The 20,758-nt window shown below is 43.5% G+C and overlaps 2 protein-coding genes across 17 annotated transcripts in view; both read left to right on the forward strand.

Annotated features, from left to right (window-relative positions):
• The window catches only part of IL1R1 (interleukin 1 receptor type 1), an 80,512-nt gene extending 67,129 nt beyond the window's left edge, over positions 1–13,383 (forward strand). For 12 of the 13 annotated variants that reach the window (XM_054010030.1, XM_054010039.1, XM_054010016.1 and 9 more), the window contains 4 exons: positions 2,858–3,003; positions 6,136–6,279; positions 7,339–7,503; positions 11,113–13,383. In XM_054010030.1, the coding sequence (XP_053866005.1) occupies positions 2,858–3,003; positions 6,136–6,279; positions 7,339–7,503; positions 11,113–11,510 (853 nt within the window). In that variant the 3' untranslated portion in view covers positions 11,511–13,383. The remainder of the gene's footprint in view (positions 1–2,857; positions 3,004–6,135; positions 6,280–7,338; positions 7,504–11,112) is intronic. The other variant, XM_054010099.1, reaches the window with a different exon arrangement.
• Positions 13,384–16,875: 3,492 nt separating this feature from the next.
• The window catches only part of LOC128826677 (interleukin-1 receptor-like 2), a 52,546-nt gene continuing 48,663 nt past the window's right edge, over positions 16,876–20,758 (forward strand). For all 4 annotated transcript variants that reach the window (XM_054010110.1, XM_054010138.1, XM_054010129.1 and 1 more), the window contains exon 1: positions 16,876–17,333. The gene's annotated coding sequence lies outside the window, so the exon portion shown is untranslated. The remainder of the gene's footprint in view (positions 17,334–20,758) is intronic.

The following is a 20,758-nucleotide window of genomic DNA, read 5'->3' on the forward strand; positions in this document are numbered from 1 at the left end:
CTAATTTCAGGCACTACAGTATGAAAATTTTGGCCTGATCATTTCTCTGCTATTTCTTGTCCTAATCCTGTCTCTCCTGATTCTCTTTATTGCTTCCTCCTTACACCCTTTTGAAGGATGAGCTCCAGATGTACTTTCCTGCTGCACGTATAACACTGTGCCTCTGGAGGAGGTGATAGCTGGGATTGAACCAGAGACCTCTGTGGTCTAAAAGTATTAGCTTTACTCCTTAACCTGAAGAATCAGTTTTCAGAGTTCAACAGCAGCAGCAAATTCAGAAACCTCTGAACATGGGCTAACCACTAGAGGACAGAGCCACACTGTTTGCATGGGCTATATTAGCTGACTTTTTTTTCTTTCTATAAACGGACTCTGTAGTCAGCTTTGTGTAAGCTTGAATGATTTGCCAACTGTTGCTGATCCTGTTAACTCACAGGAGTCTTCCCAACATGTCTCCCAGCTATCCATCAGGACCATGACAGAATGCCTGTCCACTGAGAAGCCAAAAATGCTGGATGAATGAACCACCTAGAATGATTTTGGGGGAGGGTAGAAGCAGGTATTCTTTTTCAAGTGATTGTTCACATGGATCCTACTCTTGGTGCGCAGGCACACAAAATTGGATTCATTTGGCCAAATCAAATTCAGTTGGGACTACGCCTGTTCCCTAGGTATCCTTGTGCTCCATTACCTCACCGTGGGAGGGGGCCAACCATCCCTCAATTCCTTTTTGCCATCGATGGCAGCAAGATGGAACTTGTGCAGAGTCAGGCTGCTTCTCTGCAACTCTGTTGTAGTTAGTGTTAGTGATTAGTTAATATAGTTGTTAAGCTAGTCCTTTTAATGTCCCTGTTGGCTTAATAAAATTCTTTTCAGTAGATAGATGGTTAGGTGCAGAACCCCCTCTCTCTCTTTGATACCAGGACTTGAGCCACTATGGCAGAAGCTAAATCTCCAAGAGACATACTTCTCCTGTGATGCTTCTATGCCATTCAATGATGGGCTCTCTTAGGTGCCTTTTTGATTTAGGTGAAGGTCATGTATCTTATTGGTACTCCACCTGCTGCTCTATGTCCAAGCAGACGCCGAAGGCTAGGTGTGACAGGATCCCCGGGGTTCAGTCTGGGATTGTGGGACAAATTTGCCCACTTAACTCTCTACCCTGGGCTGTATCTCACAATTCTTTGCTAGTGATAAGCAGCAAACCCCTCCAGGTGCTGTTATCACTCAGCACAACTGCATGTGGAGCCGCATACCCAGCTAGATTGCATGAATGCTCCAAGAGCCACTCATGAATCACACAGAGAGAGGCACCAGCCAAATCCCCCCATCTCCCAGCCTTGTACCTCAGGAATATACTGTCTTGCACTGCTCAAGATCCTTTCTTGAGAAATGCAAGTTTATTAATTGGTTCACCACTCCATCAATGGAAAGTGGATATACATACACCAGCTTTTGTAAATCTGATTAGATTTACCAACCGCTTCAGGCAAACTCACTGAGAAAGATAAACAGTAAAACAAGTGTATTGATTACAAAAGAGATTTTAAGTGATTAGGCAGATAGAGTGGTTACTAAAATAAAATAAAATGTAAGCATGCAGCCTACATTCTCCACCCTATTAGACTGGGCAACATCTAGATTAAGCAGTTTTTCTCATGCCACTGGATATTGCAGTTCAGAGTACACAGGTTTCACCCTTGAAACCTGGGCCAGTCCCCTCTGTTGGGGTCTTCAGTCTTCTGAGTGTCCTTGTTGCTTGCAGTGTAGGTGCGGGGAGAAGAAAAGGCCAAGCATGGGGTCACTGTGTCTGTTTTATACCCTTAGTCCCATGTGCTTGGAGAACCCAAGTGCAGGCATGTCTGGTGGGCATTGCTGAGTCCCCAGGCAAGATTGAGCAATTCCCCTGGTGTGGCCTTGTGCAAGTTAGTCATTGGATTGTAACTCCCTGGCAGGACAATGGCTGTTGATGGTTGTTGACTTACAGGGCATGTCTTCACTACCCGCCGGATCGGCGGGTAGCGATCAATCTATTGGGGATTGATTTATCGTGTCTAGTGTAGATGCAATAAAATTGATCCCTGATGGCTCTGCCGTCGACTCTGGAAATCCACTGCGGTGAGAGGCGGAAGCGGAGTCAACAGGGGAGCGGCAGCGGCCGACTCGCCGCCGTCCTCACAGCCAGGTAAGTCGACCTAAAATACACAACTTCAGCTACGCTATTCACGTAGCTGAAGTTGCGTATCTTAGGTTGACCCCCTCCCCCCCCCCCCCCCGTAGTGTAGACCTAGCCACGCACACATGCACCATCCATATGGACAGAACATCTTGAAGACCCACGGCTACTATAAGGAATGTAACTGTTCTTATGGGATGTCAATACAACTAAATCCGCTTGCAACCTGTCCTCATCTATCTTTTAAATTATAAAGCCATAATAGTTGTTAGCTAAATTAGTTTTAACCAAAGCTCAGTTGGTATGGAAAATAGCTATTTTTTAAAGTGGCCAGCAACAAGTATCAGAACTGAAAATATGGAGGCACAGTACCTGACAGCAATGCCTACAGAAGTTTAAATGTTCTAATGTGGGCAGTAATTCAACCTGTGTAATGTCATTGTTCCATCTGTGTAGTTTCAAACCCTTGGCTCTGGTACCTCATTTTGCTGACACTAGGTTTTGTACTATAAAGTCCTGACTCCCAATATCAATGTTTGCTCACAAGTGACCTGAACTCTACAAAAGTGAACTTTCTTGTATTTGCAGTTAAGTCTGCCTAGTCCATATTGAAATTCTAATATATAATAATTTCTCTATCCGCTGATGTGTTTTTTTGTTTTTTGTTTATTGTGATGATAGAAAACCTTCCCCGGGAGGTGGTTTTATAATTGGAGCAAGATTCAACATTTCAAAAGTGAAAAGTAAGGATTATTCTCACAAGTTTTTCTGTTATGTTTTGCATCCCTATGGCGAAGCTGTAGCATACATTGTACTAAAAGACCCAGGTAAGATATTAAATACGTTTATAACTACCATTCTAACCTGATCATGTAATGAAAAGGAAACAGTTTAATAAAGATTCAGCTGGTATCAACCATAATAGGCTATAACTGTCTAAAGCAGCTCTGCATTAAACAGAACGTGACTGGGATGTTACAATTGTATACGTATGTTAACTAAAGTATTCTACATTCGTTCTATTACCAAATTTAATAAACTTTGGACTCTCTATTCAATTCAACAGCCTTTCAGAAAATACCAATGAAATACTTTTCAGTAAAAAAATAAATTAAAACAAACTTATAATTAGCTTATTCCAGACATGGTAGATAACTACTACAAGTTAGCACTCTTGCTGTCTTCCTTCCTCTTAAGTTGTAGCTGCCCTTGTTGCATTTACCCCTAAATTCTTACATTTGTTTAAAACATATTCCCCCTCTTCCTCCTGAATAGCTTCTTTCAAATTCACCCTTTCCCCTTTAAAACAGTATTTTCTCAGTTAATTACTTTCTTTTATACACCATATTGCCTTATTTCAATAATGCTTCTGTTCACCTTGTTGTTAACTGAAGGCTGAGGAACCAGAAAGGAGCATTTGGGCACAAATTTTGTGGTTACTTCTTCACTTTTGAAGTAACTCCATGACCCCAGCATCTCTACTTTTTTGTTGAGGTGTGGAGGAGGACGAGAGGATATATGTAGCAGTGGCTGCTGCTGCTCCTTTGATTCCCTCTATCCTCATCACTCCATAACAGATAGGCAGGAATTCCATGCACATGCCACTCTCCCTTTGTATGCTCTGTTTTTTGCCCTAGAGTATAGATTTTGCTTTGTTTAATGTGGAATGTGTGAAACATTAAAAAGTCCCTATTGCCAAATTCATTGTGACTCAACAGATAAGCAGTTTATGTGCTGACAAATTTTAACATTTGTTTCTAGTTTTCAAAGTTGAAAAGCTGATATGAGTACAAATGTGCATATATGGGAGTTCAGGTCACTTTAATATAAGAGAGAAAAGTTCAAATTAAGTCTCTCAAGTTTATTTAAGCAGAATTTGAGGCCAGTCTACTTTAAAATAGAATTAATTCTCAAACCTCACCTGAAAAGTAATAAGATATTGAAATCAAAACTACTGCCTATTGCAAGATGTACCTTGATAATTCAGCCAATGTCTACTACAAGGTTAATAAACAATGGCTTACATTTAAGCCTAGTTAACCCAGAGAAATCTGTTTTGGAGGTTATTTTTATCTTAAGATCTTGTTTATCACAGAGAGAAGTTGTGAGGATTAATTGGTTAATGTTTGGAAGACAGGTGCTATATAATCGTTCTAAAGGAGAGGCATAGAGTACCATAGTGCTCTGTCTCTTGCTAGTACACTTCTCATAAACCCTTTTTGTCGAGGTGACTGTAATGACAACCAATAGCTTAGTCCAGTGGTTCTCAACCTTTCCAGACTATTGTACCCCTTTCAGAAGTTTGATTTGTCTTGTGTACCAAAGTCTCTTAAAAACTACTTGCTTACAAAATCAGACCTAAAAATACACAGGTGTCACAGCACGCTATTACTGAAAAATTGCTTCTCCTTTCTCATTTTTACCATATAATTATAAAGTAAATCATGATTGCCAGGTTGAGGCACACTGATGTAGTATATAGAGCAGTGTAAACAAGTCGTCGTATAACATTTTAGTTTGTATTGACTTCACTGGTGTTTTTCATGTAGCCTGTTGTAAAAGTAGACAATATCTAGATGAGCTGATGTACCCCCTGGAAGAACTCTGCGTATCCCTGGTTGAGAACCACTGGCTTAGTGTGCCATAAATGAGGGTGGAAGAGGGAGCTAGAGTTTATAAATGCATAGCAGAGTGGGGAAGCCTATAAGACTTAAAAACACTACTTTAAAGCAAAGCCCAAAGCAGTTTTTGAGTACAAAAGGCAAACTTGCATTCCACAATGGATGCAACTTCATTCATCAGAATAGAGACTACAGAGATATTGCATCTCTTTGGGACTTTTTCTGTGAATCATAATCCTCCATTAATGTAACCACAGAACACAGACTGCACTAAAGTGAGACAACACAATCCTCCTACAATATAGTTCATACTACAAAATTACTACTTGTGGCTGGTCTCATTCTGTTAATATCCCAAACTATCAAAGTTTGGGTGCCTAAAGTTGTGCTCTTAAAACCATATTTAGTCACTTAAATAAACATGGGCTATTTTCCGCAGTGCTGAGTGCTAACAACTCCCACTCTAGTAATTGGGAATTTTCTGTTGTTGCTGCTTATACAGCATTAGCACTTAGAAACCTCTATCAGATTGGTCACCCACTGTGCTAGACGCAGGACAGTCATTTAGTACCTGACCATTCCTGCTCCAGTTCCAGAGAGCATATGGTGTAACAAGAGAACACATTTATGTGTTCACTTTTCTTTGTCTTCTTGTGGGATTGTCTTACTACTTACTTTTTTCTACAACCGTGTGCCACTTTTTAACAAAGGCTTGTCTACACAAAGATTTAGTTCATGACAAGTTAGGCTGTGAATCTACTTCTCACTAGCATACAATGGATTAATTGTCCAGGTGCACCCTCCTGATGCACATTCACAGTTGGTTAGAGGGGCATTGAGTTAGTTCCATTTCAAAGAGAACTACACAGTTAATCTGCAACCGGCTACTGTGGGGTAGATTCACACCCCAACTTGCTGCAAAATGAATATTTGTGTTGACAAGTCCTAAATCAAACTTGTATGAGAATTTTGAGTCAGTTGTCTTGTCAGAATAAACATCAGCATTTCTTTTCTGGTTGAAAAATACAATTTCTTTGCATTTGTGCGGTAACATTTTTGACTTTAAGATGTCCTCTGTTGAGAAAAGGATGGCATACAGTCTGGGTTTACTAGCAGGCTGGCCAATAACAGTTTCCTCTTGAAACCATACAGGAAGAATCTTTAGTCTTTTCTTGTTTGCTGATTGCATGATTTGAATCCTTAAATAAGAAGCTGGTTTTAAGAGACCAAATTGTTGGATTGTAGAAAATGTTTTGAATGTTTCTTGTTTGACACATGCTGCAGTTACAATGTATCTTTCTCCCTCTCCCCCCTCCCCCCGCCCCTTTGCTAATACAGCTTCAAACATTCAGGGTTACTTGATTGGAGGACTTGTTTCACTGGTATTTGTAATAGTTGTTGCTGTGTTTGTCTGCAAGCTACTCAAGATTGACATTGTGCTTTGGTATCGGAACTCCTGCCATCCTTTTCTGAGTAAAGAAGGTATGTGTTTTCTTAAGAAAAAAATTACAGAATTTAAAATCTAGTTGGGAATGCATTCAGGAAATTATCCTGGAGTGAGAGTGATTCCATTTGGAGTTCCCCCAAAGTGGGCGCCCTTACATTTTTGAGATGTATCATGAAAACTATTAGCATATTTTCTGATTTAGATTATGTAAAGTGCTTCAGATTTCTAAAATGGCAGTGATTGACTTGTATATTTGGTAGCAGTGTGCTGACTGATTGATGTACTGTATTGCTGTTTGCCTTAAAATGGCTGACAGAAGTATTCTCCACTTGTAACATCTACTCAAGCTATAGAACTACCTTTTCTTTTATTAGTACTCTGCCAAACAGTAATTAATCATATGAAAGTGCATTTTTGTAAAAGAGTGCAGAGAAAAATCCTAAGCATCTACCTGTTTTTTTAAAGACAATTTTTCTCAGATCTGTATTTTGGTCTGATATTCGGCTCTCTCTTATGTTCCTGGAATTTGCATTAGCAATGGGAATCCCATACATGAGAGAGCAGAATACTGGAATTTAGATCAATCATGAGGAGATGTACCACGAGAGAAGTAAAATGTATTTAATAACTGCATTGAGGTAATTACTGGAGTTGTATAAAGTTTATTAAATCAGGCCTTACTGGACATTTTGTTCCAGATAAATCATAACACTCCTGATCGTTCTGAATATTGCGTGGTTGTTTTTTTTGTTTTTGTTTTTTTTTAATTCAGGTCATAAGCAGTAAACACCAGTTATGAGTAACTTGGAACTTAAATAATATGCTGTACGTGAAACAGATAATTTGGTGATATTGCTTTTTTTTATTTAGTGTAGAGCAAAGACTGTTCAAAGGTAATCAATTTTACACCTTTGAATATGAAAGTCTAAAGATCTATGTGTAAAACTATTACTTCCGTAAGTATAATTACTCACACTACAGTAACTTTAATTACAGGATTCGTGCCCATGGCAGTGTTGTGTGGGGGAAAACTATAGTTTACTTTTTTATTAAATATGCTTTTTGGTCTTAATCATTTTGCTCACTTTGTTTAGTTTCAGATGGGAAGATCTATGATGCATATGTGCTGTATCCAAAAAACAGAGTAAGCTGCCTGTACTCACCAGATATCTTTGCACTAAAGATATTACCTGAGGTCTTAGAGAGACAGTGTGGATACAATCTCTTTATATTTGGAAGGGATGATTTACCAGGACAAGGTAAGATCTATATTTTTTTTAATCGGAATTTCTATATTTTCTCTCACCAGTCTCAAAGGTGAGCTGCAATGATCCTCAAAATAGACATAAGCAAACTTGTGTGCCCCAGGCATCCTGGTTAGCGTAGGCCAGGGGTCGGCAACCTTTGGCCCACAGCTCGCCAGGGTAAGCACCCTGGCGGACCAGGCCGATTTGTTTACTTCCGCGTCCGCAGGTTTGGCTGATCGCGGCTCCCACTGGCCGCGGTTCCCTGTCCCAGGCCAATGGGGGTGGCGGAAAGCGGCGGCCAGCACATCTCTCAGCCTGCGCCGCTTCCCACAGCCCCCATTGGCCTGGGACTGCGAACCGCGGCCAGTAGGAGCCGCGATCGGCCAAACCTGTGGACATGGCAGGTAAACAAACTGGCCTGGCCCGCCAGGGTGCTTACCTTGGTGACGACCCCTGGCGTGGGCAGTCTCTTATCCCTATTTCTCCCTCCTGTGTAATCCCATGGGTAATGTGGAAGTACTGTGCTTGGGGTTCCCATAAAGCCCTGTCTGCCTCACAGCATTTCCTTCGATCAGCTCCTAGTTCTTCCTTTAATATGTAGGTAGTTTTAAGCAGCTGGGACTGGTGTGCTGATCAGAGGGAGAGGACTGGTAACAGCCTTCCTTGTTCACAGGGTCAGGGACAATGGCAGAGCAGCACTTGTGAAGGGAGAGAAGTGCTATTGGCATGGCAGTCACTCTAGAGTGTCATTTCACCTCCGGCAAATGTACCTCTTTACTTTTCCACTCTGACAACTGCCCATGAAGAGCAAATAAAATCTGAATGACTCCTCTGGCAATGAGGGGGGAGCAGGTGTTTAAGTGTGGCAAAATGGTGCAACTTAAAATAAAAATTATTACAAAGCAACTCTTTTGTGTCCAGTATCAGAAAAGATCAGTAAGAGATGAGAAAATGCCTGACTCTAATCCAAATATGAGCAGAACAATATGTTCTTCAAGTGCCTTTAAAACATTCCTGAGGGAATGTTTCTTTTTGCCGTATATTGCTGAAACTAAGATTCTAACATTTGGTACTGAAATTGAGGAAGGGTCTTTCACTGATTGCTTTCCTGAGGAGAAGGTGGGGATAACACTGAGTTATTTGTGTATGGTCTTGTATCAGCTTTCAGCTGTACTTATGCACTATAAAATAATCAGTAAAACCGAGCTTAAAAATTGGTCTGTTTTTTCCAAATTGTTTAACCAAATAAGTTTCTATTGGAAGTTTATGTCAAACTAACCAATATGTGCTTAGTATTGTAAAAGCAAGCTTTTCTATATGAACATGTGTAACACTGACAGACCCTGGTCGTCGGTGGGCGGGATCGAACCTGGGACGTCTGGAGCTTTATGCGTGAGCCTCTAATGCATGAGCTAAAAGCCAAGTGTCTCTTAGCTAAGGCTGTAGAGCAGACTCATTAATCTCTTTCTCTCAGTGGTCTTGGTGCCACTAGAGGGGACAGAACACCATACCCAGGAGGTGTGTGGGTTACACATACTTTTGTCTTAAGATGGAATTTTAGCAGAAGGCATTCATATTTCTGAATAAATTCTTAGTAATGCAGATAAGTTATTTTTACTAGAATGAATATTTATATTGCTTGTCCTACACTAGGTCTCTGTGGCTAATGCCTTGTCTACACTACAAAGTTAAGTTGATGTAAATTAGGTCGCTGTAGAGCCACTGCAGTAATTACAGCGGTGTTTCATGTCCGCGCTACCCTCTTTCTGCCAGTGTTGCGCATCCTCAGCAGAAGCGCTTGCACTGACTTAAGTAGGGCAGTGTGGGGGCTGTCGGGGCCCAGCTGTGAGCCCCATGTAGGGTTGACAGCCAACAGTTGATGTAAGTAACGCAGTGTCACTCTAACTACATCGACCTACGTGCTATGCCTTTCATGGAGGTGGAGTTATTAGGTCAGTATAGCCTGCGACTTACATCAGCGGGAGCAACATTGTAGTATAGACACTTACACAGTCAGGTCGACATAAGCTGCTATACGTTAACAAAACTCTGTAGTGTAGGCCAGGCCTAAGATTGGCTGGTATGCTTTTGCTGTCATTTCCTAGGACTTTCTATTCATGTTAGCAGGCCTTCTCATGGGTGGGGGTCCTCCTGTTTGAAATTTTCTTCCTTGAGCAGTCTGCAGGGCACAATTTAAGGCTCAGAGTATTTTTGCTTTAGTTTTCATAGGATTTTTTTTTTTTTCACACTGATACTTGTTCCTGATGGTCTGGTTGCAACATACTTAGGCCTTGGCTACACTTGCAGCTGTACAGCGCTGTGAGGTAAACCTGTCTTCGTACAGCTGAGTAGGGAAAAGCGCTGCAGTCTGTTCACACTGACAGCTGACAGTGCAGTGGTGTGGCCACACTTGTAACATTTGCAGCTGTGTTGGGAGCGGTGCATTATGGGCAACTATCCCAGCATTCATGTGGCTGCAACGTGCTTTTCAAAACGGGGGGAGGGTGGATTGTGACAGGGAGTGTGGGGGGAGAGAGACTGCTTTTTGGAGCATATCAGCTCTCTGTTTTGCAAGTTCCGAACTCCCGGCCCCCTGCTCGTTCATTTACTCACTCAAAGCAAGCTGCAAACTGTTTGCTTTTCTCTGTGGTACGAGCTTTGAAACCGGCACTTCTGCATTCCTGCAGCCGGTCACAACAATGGAGAGGATTGGCCACTTGACAAGGTGATTAGTACAGCGCTGCAAGTGTTTACACTCACACCTGTGAGTCGTAGTCACTCTGCTGCAGCTGTTATTCCTCTCAGAGATGTGGAGTACCTGCAGCGGTGTACCCAGGGAGATACAGTGCTGCAAGTGCCCTGCCAGTGTGGATGGGGAGTGAGTTACAGCGCTGGGGGAGGCTTTACAGCGCTGTAACTTGCAAGTGTAGCCAAGGCCTCAGTGTACCAGGGCCAGCTGCCACCCAACCACCCTTTCGTGGCCAGCGGGTGCCTCTGCAGCGTCCTGCCCTGGTTTTCCTCTTCTTCAGGGCTCCTTCAGCAAACTCCGTGCAGTCTTGTTCAATCACAGCCCTTCTTGGGTCTGGGCCTTTTTATTAAATTATCAAAGTTCTTAGAACAATCACAATACAATCTCCCCCCTGGCTTAAGCTGGGAACAGCCCCTCTTCCCTCAGGAACTGTGCCTTCCTCAGGGACCACTGCAGGAGACCCACCCTCCTCATCCCCCCATAGCTTCCCTCTGCAGGAGCCCCTTCCCTGCAGCTTCCTGATGCCTTTTACCCTCGGATCACTTGATTCAACTCAGGTGTGGCTTGTCCTGTAATCAGGGCTGGCTTAGCCACAGGCTGTATAACACAGGGGCAAGCAATCCTGTTACATGTATTAATATACTAATGACATTTGGTAGCTTTATCTAAAGATATGTATGGAATTAATTTTTTTTTAAACAATGCCAACTTTTTACAGCTACAGGTGTAATATCAATGAATAATATGGCATAAGGAGACAAGTAAGACATCTTTGTTTCTGAAAACTAAACAGCCACAAAATGAAAGTAACAAACATTGTATAAGCTTTTGCAGGAGTAAAAAAACCTTTCTCTGCTTTTCTTTGTTTACAGCTGTGGTCAATGTCACTGATGAAAAAATCAGCCAAAGCAGAAGAGTGATAATTGTGTTAGTACCAGAATCATCCTGTTATAGTGTGTTAGAAGATATCTCTGAACAGCAACTGGCTGTGTACAATGCTCTTATCCGTGATGGAATTAAAGTTATTCTAATTGAACTGGATAAAATAGAGGACTATACGAACATGCCAGAATCGATCAAATATATTAAGCAAAAGCATGGGGTCATCAGATGGAAAGGGGACTTCACGGAGAAATCTTATTCAGCAAGTACAAAATTCTGGAAAAATGTACGATACCAAATGCCACCCAGACAAACTGTCTCTCCTTCAGAACTACAGTTACTACAAACAGCCTTTAATTCTCCACATACAAGAACGTTAGAAAGATGACACCCAAGTTCAGTTTTAACAGCTGTGAGCAGCTCATTTCAACTGCTTTTTAAATGGTTCGTTGTAGGATACCCATATGTGTTATACACTGGCCATCTCATTTGGAGGCTTACAGGATTAAAGCCTCCACAACATCATCATGGACAGATTTAAAAAACTGATCATCCATTCCCCTGAGCAGATCAACAGAACACTCTGAAGCATTGTTTTAATGTTGCAGTGGCCTGTAACAAGAACTGCAGGACTTCTTGAAGAAATACACTTTTTGTAAGGAAAACGAAAAGCATTTTTTGCACTTTTAAAGACATATTTTGTTCTAAATAGAAAAAGCATGACAATGAAGGAAATAGTGTTGTTATAGCCTGACTTTTATATGATGGGTTTAGGTCTGGAAAACTGTAGTTTTGAATGAAACAATTAAAACTCTAGTTCATTCATGTGTTGCAATCTATTAATTATGGACTTATTCAATCCACTACAAGAAGAATCCTTATATTACATCATGTGGTATCGTCCAAGGGGAGAGGTGAGAGGGAGACCTAAGACAAGAAGGGCCCGTTAAAGAATTGAACCTTTTTTCAGCGTTCCTTTCTAGAGCAACTCTTGCAGTAGCTGATTCTGTAAGGCGAGAAACATTTTTATTATAAACCAATGTTTTCAATCTTAACTTCAAAAAAATCCTCTTGGGGCTGAAGCTTATAATGTTTGCTCTTTGCATTTTTTAATGTTTAAGGAAAATCTATTCAGATGATTGAGTTAACTGATAAGTATACATGTACATTATCCCACTCCGAACAAAAATCAGATTTTTTGCATACTGTCAACTCAATTGGCCAAATATTAGTGTCATTTGTAACTGGCTGTTTTTAATTCATCATGTACACAACGTAATTGCTGAACTATTGTGCTACACTTGAGTTTTTGTATGTAGATAGTAGTGTAGTTTGAAATCTGTGGAGCTGTACAAATGTCCTAGTACACATTCCAAAGTGGAGCAGCTAGGATTTTCTCTCTCCTTTGTTTTTGAGGGGAACCTTCCTGCCCTCCAAAAACCTGTTAACATAGCATTAAGGTTGTAAATTTAAAGAATAAGGAGATACAGAAGTTAATTTTCCCATGGCAATATTAAATTGCCCACATTTTACATATTGTATATCTAGAGATACATTTTAAGTCATTAGATTTAATGTTGTGTGCAATTTTGGAGTCTTGTTGCTTGACTACTAAAAATGGACTGTGTACACATTGTCAGACAGATGTTTTGAAAACCCCTGATCTCTGAATTTTCTTGAATTGATGCTCAAATATTTCCATGAAAATCTATAAATTACTCAGGCTTGAGTTAAATATTTTCATATACTGATTACAGTATGATCATTCTGACATTCCTTGCTTTAAAACTGTCCATTAACTATATTTTGTCGAGGATCAGGATACCAATTCTGTAGAAGATGCCAAGCTTTATTGTTGACCTACTTTAGAAAAAATGGGTAAACTTGCACCTCTTGAAGGGTTAATTTCTGTACAAAGCATTAACCCTTCGTTTTGACTAATATGATGATGATGATGGTGGTGAATCAAGTAATTGCAAGTGGTGATATGGGCAACACTTGTTTTTCTGGGTTCTATTTCCAGTTCTGCCACTGGCCTACTGTGTGAATGTGGGCAAGTCACTTCACCTCTCTGTGCCTCAGTTTCCCAAAGAGTCAAATGGCAATAATACTTGCCTCTTTTGTAAAGTGCTTGGAGATCTACTGAGGAAAAGTGCGGGATAAGCTAGGTATTTTAAATTTGAATATGTATTGTATCATAAAAGATACATCAGAAACTACCGTGGTATATTTTGTCCTATTAAAGTTTTATATTGAATTTATTTTTCTTTGTACTGTCCACTAGATTTTAATGTATAACTTCCAGTTTTGGAAAGCTTTCAAAATTTGGTAAAAATACATGACAACGCAGAAGATTGAACTTGTTGGCAGAAGTCAAGGGTAGCATTTGCTTCTCCCAATAGTGAACTGAGTCGATGGTGTATAAATATAATCATGCAGATGACATGGGAACCTTCATGATTGCATTTCCTATTTTTGTGTTTAAACTGACAGCCTAAGCAATACATTTATATAGTCTTGCACTTAGTTTTTATTGTTATGCAATGTCATGCGTGTCTTCACATAATCATTCTTTCTGTCTGTACTACATTCCTTCAACTCCTGTCTTACTGTGCCTTTGGTCTCCTACCACTCAAGTTCCAGTGCTTTTCAAGACCACAGGCTATTCTTGGAACAGTGTCCTTGTTAGCCTGTCAGACTGCCTCATTTTCCAGTCCCTTCTGTAAGGCAGCTACTACAGTGACAGCTGGGTAGGAATTTTCATTCAGCCTCTCTGGGGAGGGGTGTGTGGGTCTAGTTATGGAATCTGAAAAGAAAGCAGAAGTCCAGTCTGACTCCTGAACCCTCTCTGATTCCTTTGAAGGCTACTGGCTTTATTTTGTCCCAGTGTCTTTTCTGCAGCCCCTTTTGTTTCCTTCATGATTCACAGAGATTTCCAAGGCCTTTCCCCATGTCTGTGGCTGGCTCTCCTACCAAAGTAAACACCACTTCCTGGGTACTATCCTACAGTAGAATTGTCCACTTACCACAGACTGGTCTGACTACTTTCTACTGTGTCCTCTCAAGGACTTGTGATAAAAACAGTAGAAACAATGTCCAATGTAAAATTCACCTAAGGCTATGTCTAAACTGCACTTTGGCTGGTAAAACTTTTGTTGGTCAGGGTGTGGAAAAAAACACACCCCTGACCGACAAAAGTTTTACTGACAAAAAGCGCCCCCTGGTTGAGGGTGGTTTTATTTTGTCAGCAGGAGAGCTTTCTCCTACTGCCAAAGAGTGGCTACACGGCATACCTTACAGTGACACACCGCCACTGTAAGGTGTGCAGTGTAGACATAGCCTTAGTTCCTGCCTAAGGATCACAAATGCTTTTCTGCAGGCCTGTGTCAAAATTCAAGACTGCCTTTTTTGCTCAGACAGAAGAGCGATTCACTCTGCTTTCTCTCTGGCTGGCTTCACCTGCTTCATCTTCAGTTCTACGTATGTATAGGCAGTCCTCGGACTTACGACACAATAGATTCCTGAAAATTGTGTCGTAAGTCAAAACGTCATAACTCGGAACCGCAATCCACCCCATTGCGGGACCGAGCGTTAAAGTAGAAAGAAACATCGTAAGTCAAATTAGGATGTCAATTCCGAAATTTAAGTGCTGTTTGTTGTAAGTTGAACGTCATAAACTGGACTGCCTCTACTCTCAGCCCAGGTGGAAACACTCCCTCTGAGTGGCAGGGCAGGAACCATCTCTGTAGTTCCTTTGCCATTAACTAACACCTTCCTGACAAAACAACAAACAAAACCTAAATACTTAAAAGTAATGTCATGTTCAAATATTGTGGGGATGGAGTTATAAATGTTTAAATGTGAATGTCTCATATTCTAGTTACTTTCCTGTTCATTCAGTGTTGGACAAAAGACAAGCTTAAGAGAGTAAGAATGGTGAGCCAGGGACACTTTTGGGTGTGAAATGCTACACTCATGTTGCTATAGTCTCTTTACATTTCAACAAGGTACATATTTGGGGATAATGTGGCGTGGGATAATGGAATTTTGGATAACTGATATTCTTCCGAAGAAGTGAGGTTTTTACTCACGAAAGCTTATGCCCAAATAAATCTGTTAGTCTTTAAGGTGCCACCAGACTCCTTGTTGTTTTTGTAGATACAGACTAAGACGGCTACCCCCTGATACTTGATATTCTTCTAAGCGAGGCTAAACTGCATTAATATTGAAAAATTCTGTTGTCTAGACGTGAGGAATATCAGCCAAATTGTAGGATGGACCAAATAAGCAATAGAAGTTGGTGGTTAAAACTGGTATGTACAGTATCTGTATTATTTGATAACTTTGATAAAATGGTCAGTGCCGTAGGGACTTGGCCATAAAGACTCCCTTCAGTTTTTGGGATCTTAGATTTCACTTTTTTTCTGACATCTACAAATCCAAGTGTTGGTGTCAATAGGCATAACCCTAGGTAACTCAGGAGGGTGGAAGACCACAAGTGTTGATGAAGCCTTCCTGCACTAGGCCTAAATGAACCAAAGTTCCTCCATGTTCAAACTCTAATCGACCTCAAAAGCCAGATGCAGAAATTGGAATGTGTAATAGCCTGTTATCAGGTGCAGCACCAAGCAGTAATAATAAGGCCTGCATACTTCTGGCTGAAAGGCAAAATAACAAATAAAAAAAAAAAAAGGGACAAGATGATAATTTAAAAGTAACTTTTTTTTTAACAACCTGGACTTATGACCTCCAAGATGATTTAACTGCTTAAATGTAATTGCTTGCTACCTGCTTAATGTAACTATGATAGGAGGGGAAGGGAAGAGCTTAGCTGCAAAATGTATAAAAAGAGAAAAGCTGCTTATGATAGTGTGCTTGATCTGAGACATACCAGTCTCCTTGCACCGCTTTGAGATCTCAAATAAACTTTGATTGCTTCTTCACCCTGGTGTGTTCATTGGCGCGAAGCACACCGGGCAACGAACCCCGCTGTTGCTTTCCTCGGGCACTCTGTGCCGGCAACACAAGTGCTAGACAGTATTAATGAGTCTCCATAAAAGGTATTGTAGTAATGTTCAAAAGAGACTTCTCTCCTTTAATGTAATTCAATAGAGGAGTTAGAAGCCAGGGTCTGCCAAGCAGGCTTTATATGGAACTTCCAGTAAAGGCTGTGATCCCAAGGCATTTTCAGGAGTGAGGCAGAGGTGCGCTGTGAGAAACTGCTACTTATAAGCCAGTACTGTACAGTGAAAGGAAAATTACTTCAATGAGCCTGGAGCCAAAATACTTATCTGCTCTGTCTGATAAATTGTATTTGTACTAGTGCGTGACATACCTTCCTGCACATGTGCCTGGAAAGACACGTGGGCGGAGATGTCAACTGTGTATTCAATCAAACCCTAAATTCTCTGCCCGGGCTTGTTTTTCCTGCTGCTGCCTGACGCAAGGTTAGGGCCGGTGTAACGACCGGCCCTAGCAACCACGCGGCCTCCTGGCTGAAATCCCAAATCGCGGCGATTTAAAGTGTTTTAAATCTCAAATTCGAGCGATTTCTCCCTACGGCGCCTTAGCTACGCTTCCCGCCTCGGACAGCAGCAGAGCGGGGCTTGTCCCCTCTGCACCAAGCGGCTGCAAACCGGCCGGCGGCGGGCTGCGGTGTAGCACGGTGGGGAAGGGGCTGCACCTGCTGCTGCTCAGGCGTGGGAGGGAGGAGCAGCCGGGCTCTCGGGCGGGGTCAGCAGCCACCGCGCCCGCTTCCCTCATGAACCTGCGGCACAGCGCGCTGGGCGCCAGGGCACCGCCCAGCTGCTCCCTCACCACTTGCAGCCCGCTCCCAAGGCTGCGGCGTCCGTGCAGGGGGACTTGGTGCCTGGCCCCAGTCTCCGTGGTGGCGCCCGGGTTACCCCGCTGCCGCCTCGGGGGGCGCCAAAGGCGACGGGGCAAGGGTTGGCAGGCGGGAGCAGGGGCAGGCTCCCCGCATGTGCTCCTATCTCCCCACAGAGCGCTCGGCTTTCACCCAGCATCCCCGAGCGCAGCCAGGCTGGAGTGTGCCCCGGCCGCCCCGTCTCCCCTCCCAGCAGTGCCTGCCGCGCACCCCAGAGAGCAGCATCCCCGGGCTAGCTCGTGTCTGCTGGGCGGCAGCTGCCAGGGGCTGGCTCTCTCCCAACCAAGCTGAAGCGAGGGACCAGCTCTCTCCCGTCTCCACCCACAGGTAAGAGCTTCTGCCTCCCAGAGCTGGAAAAACGGGCGAAGCGATCTGAAACCTGCCTGCTCCTTTTAGTGGGGACACCAGTTTCTCTTTCCAGCTGTAGCTGAACTGCAGCCATTCTCCTCCCCTCTGCCCTGAAATACGGAACTAAAGCCCAGTGGCTCCCTGCTCACCCAAGGGTTGGCGTGAGGAGAAGCTGCTGTGATGGGGGGAAAGCGGGGAGGGATTAGCTAGCTAACTTGTTCTTCTTTTGCAAGGTGATTCACAACGGCACAGGTTTCCACATGCGTATTTCAATAATTTCTGTATTGGAGCTTAGAGGTGTTTAATGTGCAGCTAAAAAGATTCTGACCCTCCTACCTCTGTGTTTTAGCCCTGCACCCTCTTGCACAACATGCGTTTCTTTTACCTCTAAAGTGTGGCTTGCAGAACTCCCCAATGACCCCCCCCCATTTTCCATCTACTAGACTGGGGGTGGGGGAGCTCAGGACCTCTGCCTGGTCGTGAAGTAGGGGCTTCTGCCCAGTGGCGAGGAGGGTCACGGGGCTTCAGCCCCGCTGGGTGCACGTGCCAGGACTCAGGGCTTCAGCAGGAGTGGGGCTGAAGCCCCAAACCCCATCAGGTGCCTCCGGGGGACTGAAGCCCTGAGCCCCGGCAGGCACTTCCCATGGGGCTGAATCCCCAAGCTCTGGCCGGTGTGCCATGGCTCTTGAGCTTCTGAAGACTGTTGTATGTAGCTCAAAGGGCCACTAAGTTTGGCCGTCCTTGCAATAGATAGACAAGGTGGGTGAGGAACAGGGCCGGTGCAACCATTTAGGCGACCGCTAGGATTTGGGGGGCGCCATTTTCTTAGGCAGCGGCCAAATCTTAGGCCTCCCCGGTCGCTGCCAGCATTTACGTAGAGGGAGCTGGGGCAGTGGAGCGCAGGGAGGGCCGCCTGCAGCAAGGGGGGTGGGCACGCAGGGGTACTCCCCACCCCAGCTCACCCCTGCCCCGCCTCCTCTCCGAGCACGCCGTGGCTGCTTCACTTCTCCCGCCTCCCAGGCTTACAGCACCAATCAGCTTAGGCGCCACAAGGCTGGGAGGCGGGAGAAGTGAAGCAGTGACAGCGTGCTTGGGGAGGAGGCGGGGCAGGGGTGAGAGGGGGGTGCCTCAGGGCGGAGGGGGGGAGCTGCTGTGGGCGCCTCAGGGCGGGGGCTCAGGGATGGGGGGGGCACAAGGTGGAAGTTTCACCTAGGGCACGAAACGTCCTTCCACCGGCCCTCGTGAGGAAGTATCTTTTATTGGACCAACTTCTGTTGGGGAGAGAGACACGCTTTTGAGCTTACTACACCAGCTCTTCTTCAGGTCTGGTTGGGATTGTCTCTCTCCCCAACAGAAGTTGGTCCAATAAAAGATATTACCTCCCCACCCCCACCTTGCGTCTCTGGTATCCTGGGGCTACAACATCGCTGCATGTGACAGTGGAAGCCAAAAAGCACTTCTGAGGGACAGAGGCAGAATCCAGCATGCTGTGCAAGTATAAAAAGCATTAAAAACTAATGTATGTGATTGCAGTTGATAAACAAGACTGAACAAATGCAGGATCAGACTTATGTAAGAGAGTACACTTTTGACAGAGTTTGCATAGAACCACACCTCATATTTTTTTGGCAACCTATTATAGTCCTACATTCACAAAAGAAGGAATTTTTAGTGCTTTTTACGTGTAAGAGTGGTAAATAAAGGCTACTCCGGGAGTGATTGGGTAATACGATGCAGAGCAATGATAAGTTTGTGCTACTTGGGCCCTAGCCAACAAAAATTGTTTTGTAGTAAAAGGGCTATATATAAATTAACCCTTCATTTTCTCTGCTTAAAATTAAGGTTGATAAATGCAATATTAGGATTTATACATTTTGAATGCTAATACCGCTGGTTTCTCATTCTGGTATCCCTGGTTTCTCACTCAAATAAAAATTTTACACTTTCATTGAATGTTTTTTTTTTTTTTTTTTTTAAATGCTGGTGCAATGTGCTTACATTTGAACATATATTAACTGTTCTTCACTCATGCATTTCCAATATAAAAAACTAGAAAACAGACAAAAGGTAGTGAACAATTCCTTGACAGAAATACATTTTTATTTTCTTTACATCAACATGGCCTTCACATTTTAGTGTGAAATTTAATATCTGAAATGATTCAAGAATTGCTAATTGCAAACCAAAATAATTTTTTAAAAGAAATTGTGTCCATCATGAAGGGTTTCAGCCACTGTGCACGTCTGTTTAATTTGTCCTTTTGGGATCAACATTCCTGTGTCCATTTCTGCTAGGTTTGTGATTCTTGTTATACTTCATAAGCTAAGCAGGAGTTGGGGTTGGTCAATACTTGACCGGAAGATGACTACTTTAAGACACATGTTGGTGATGCTTTTATTCAGTAACGTAACACCCCCACGTCGTGTCTTAGGGCACTGTATTTCAGATTTTTTTAAAAAAATTTTTAGCAAGAAATTTTTTAAATATTTCCCTCATGCTATTCATAGGTATAGTCAGAGCTGGTCAGAAAATTTCCAAAAAGGTTGAATTTTTGGTGGGAAATGGAAGTTATTTTCATTATTTAACCAGCTCTAGGACTAAGATAGCTAACCAATGTTTTTCTCAAATTTCAACTGGTCTTATGCACTCTAAATTTTTCTGTAGTTTCAATAGAAGTTATTCTTCACCTTCTTTTAAAAAAAATAGTTGTTTGTATTGCTGCTACAAAATGATGGCCATTTCCAGTCTACAGATGACAACATACTGAGAGTGGGTGTAGTGAGCCCTATGTGTATATGCAGTGTATGTGTGTATTTATTCCATATAGTCTATAATGGGTGGGTAGGAAAATTGCATCCAGGCCCATGAATGTAGGGCTGGGTCAGGGGGTTGGGATGTCGGAGGGGGTGCGGTGTGCAGGAAGGGGCTCAGGGCAAGGGGTTGGGGCAGAGGTGGTGTGCAGGGTGTACAAGGGGGCTCAGGAAAGGCGGTTGGGGTGCAGGAGGGGGCTCAGGGGAAGGGGTTGGGGTGCAGGAGGGGTGTGGGCAGAGTGCGGCAGGGGGCTCAGGGCAGGGAGTTGAGGTGTGGGGTGCAGGAGGGGTGCAGGCTCTGGCCCGGTGCCGCTTACCGGGAGCTGCTCCAGGGTGGCAGCGGCACGCACTGGGATCAGGGCACGCTCCCTGCCCTAGCCCTGCGCCGCTCCCGGAAGTGGCTGGCACCGCGTCCCTGCGGCTGCTGGGGGAGGGAGGGCAGAGGGCTCAGTGCTCTGTCCTCGCCTGTGGGTACCACCCCGAAGCTCCCATTGGCTGCAGTTCCCCGTTCCTGGCCAATGGGAGCTGTGGGGGGCAGTACCTGCAGGCGAGGGCAACACACGGAGCCCTCTGCCCTCCCTCCCCCAGTGGCCA

Source organism: Malaclemys terrapin, chromosome 1 (genome assembly GCF_027887155.1).
Source record: "Malaclemys terrapin pileata isolate rMalTer1 chromosome 1, rMalTer1.hap1, whole genome shotgun sequence".
Lineage (NCBI taxonomy): Eukaryota > Metazoa > Chordata > Testudines > Emydidae > Malaclemys > Malaclemys terrapin.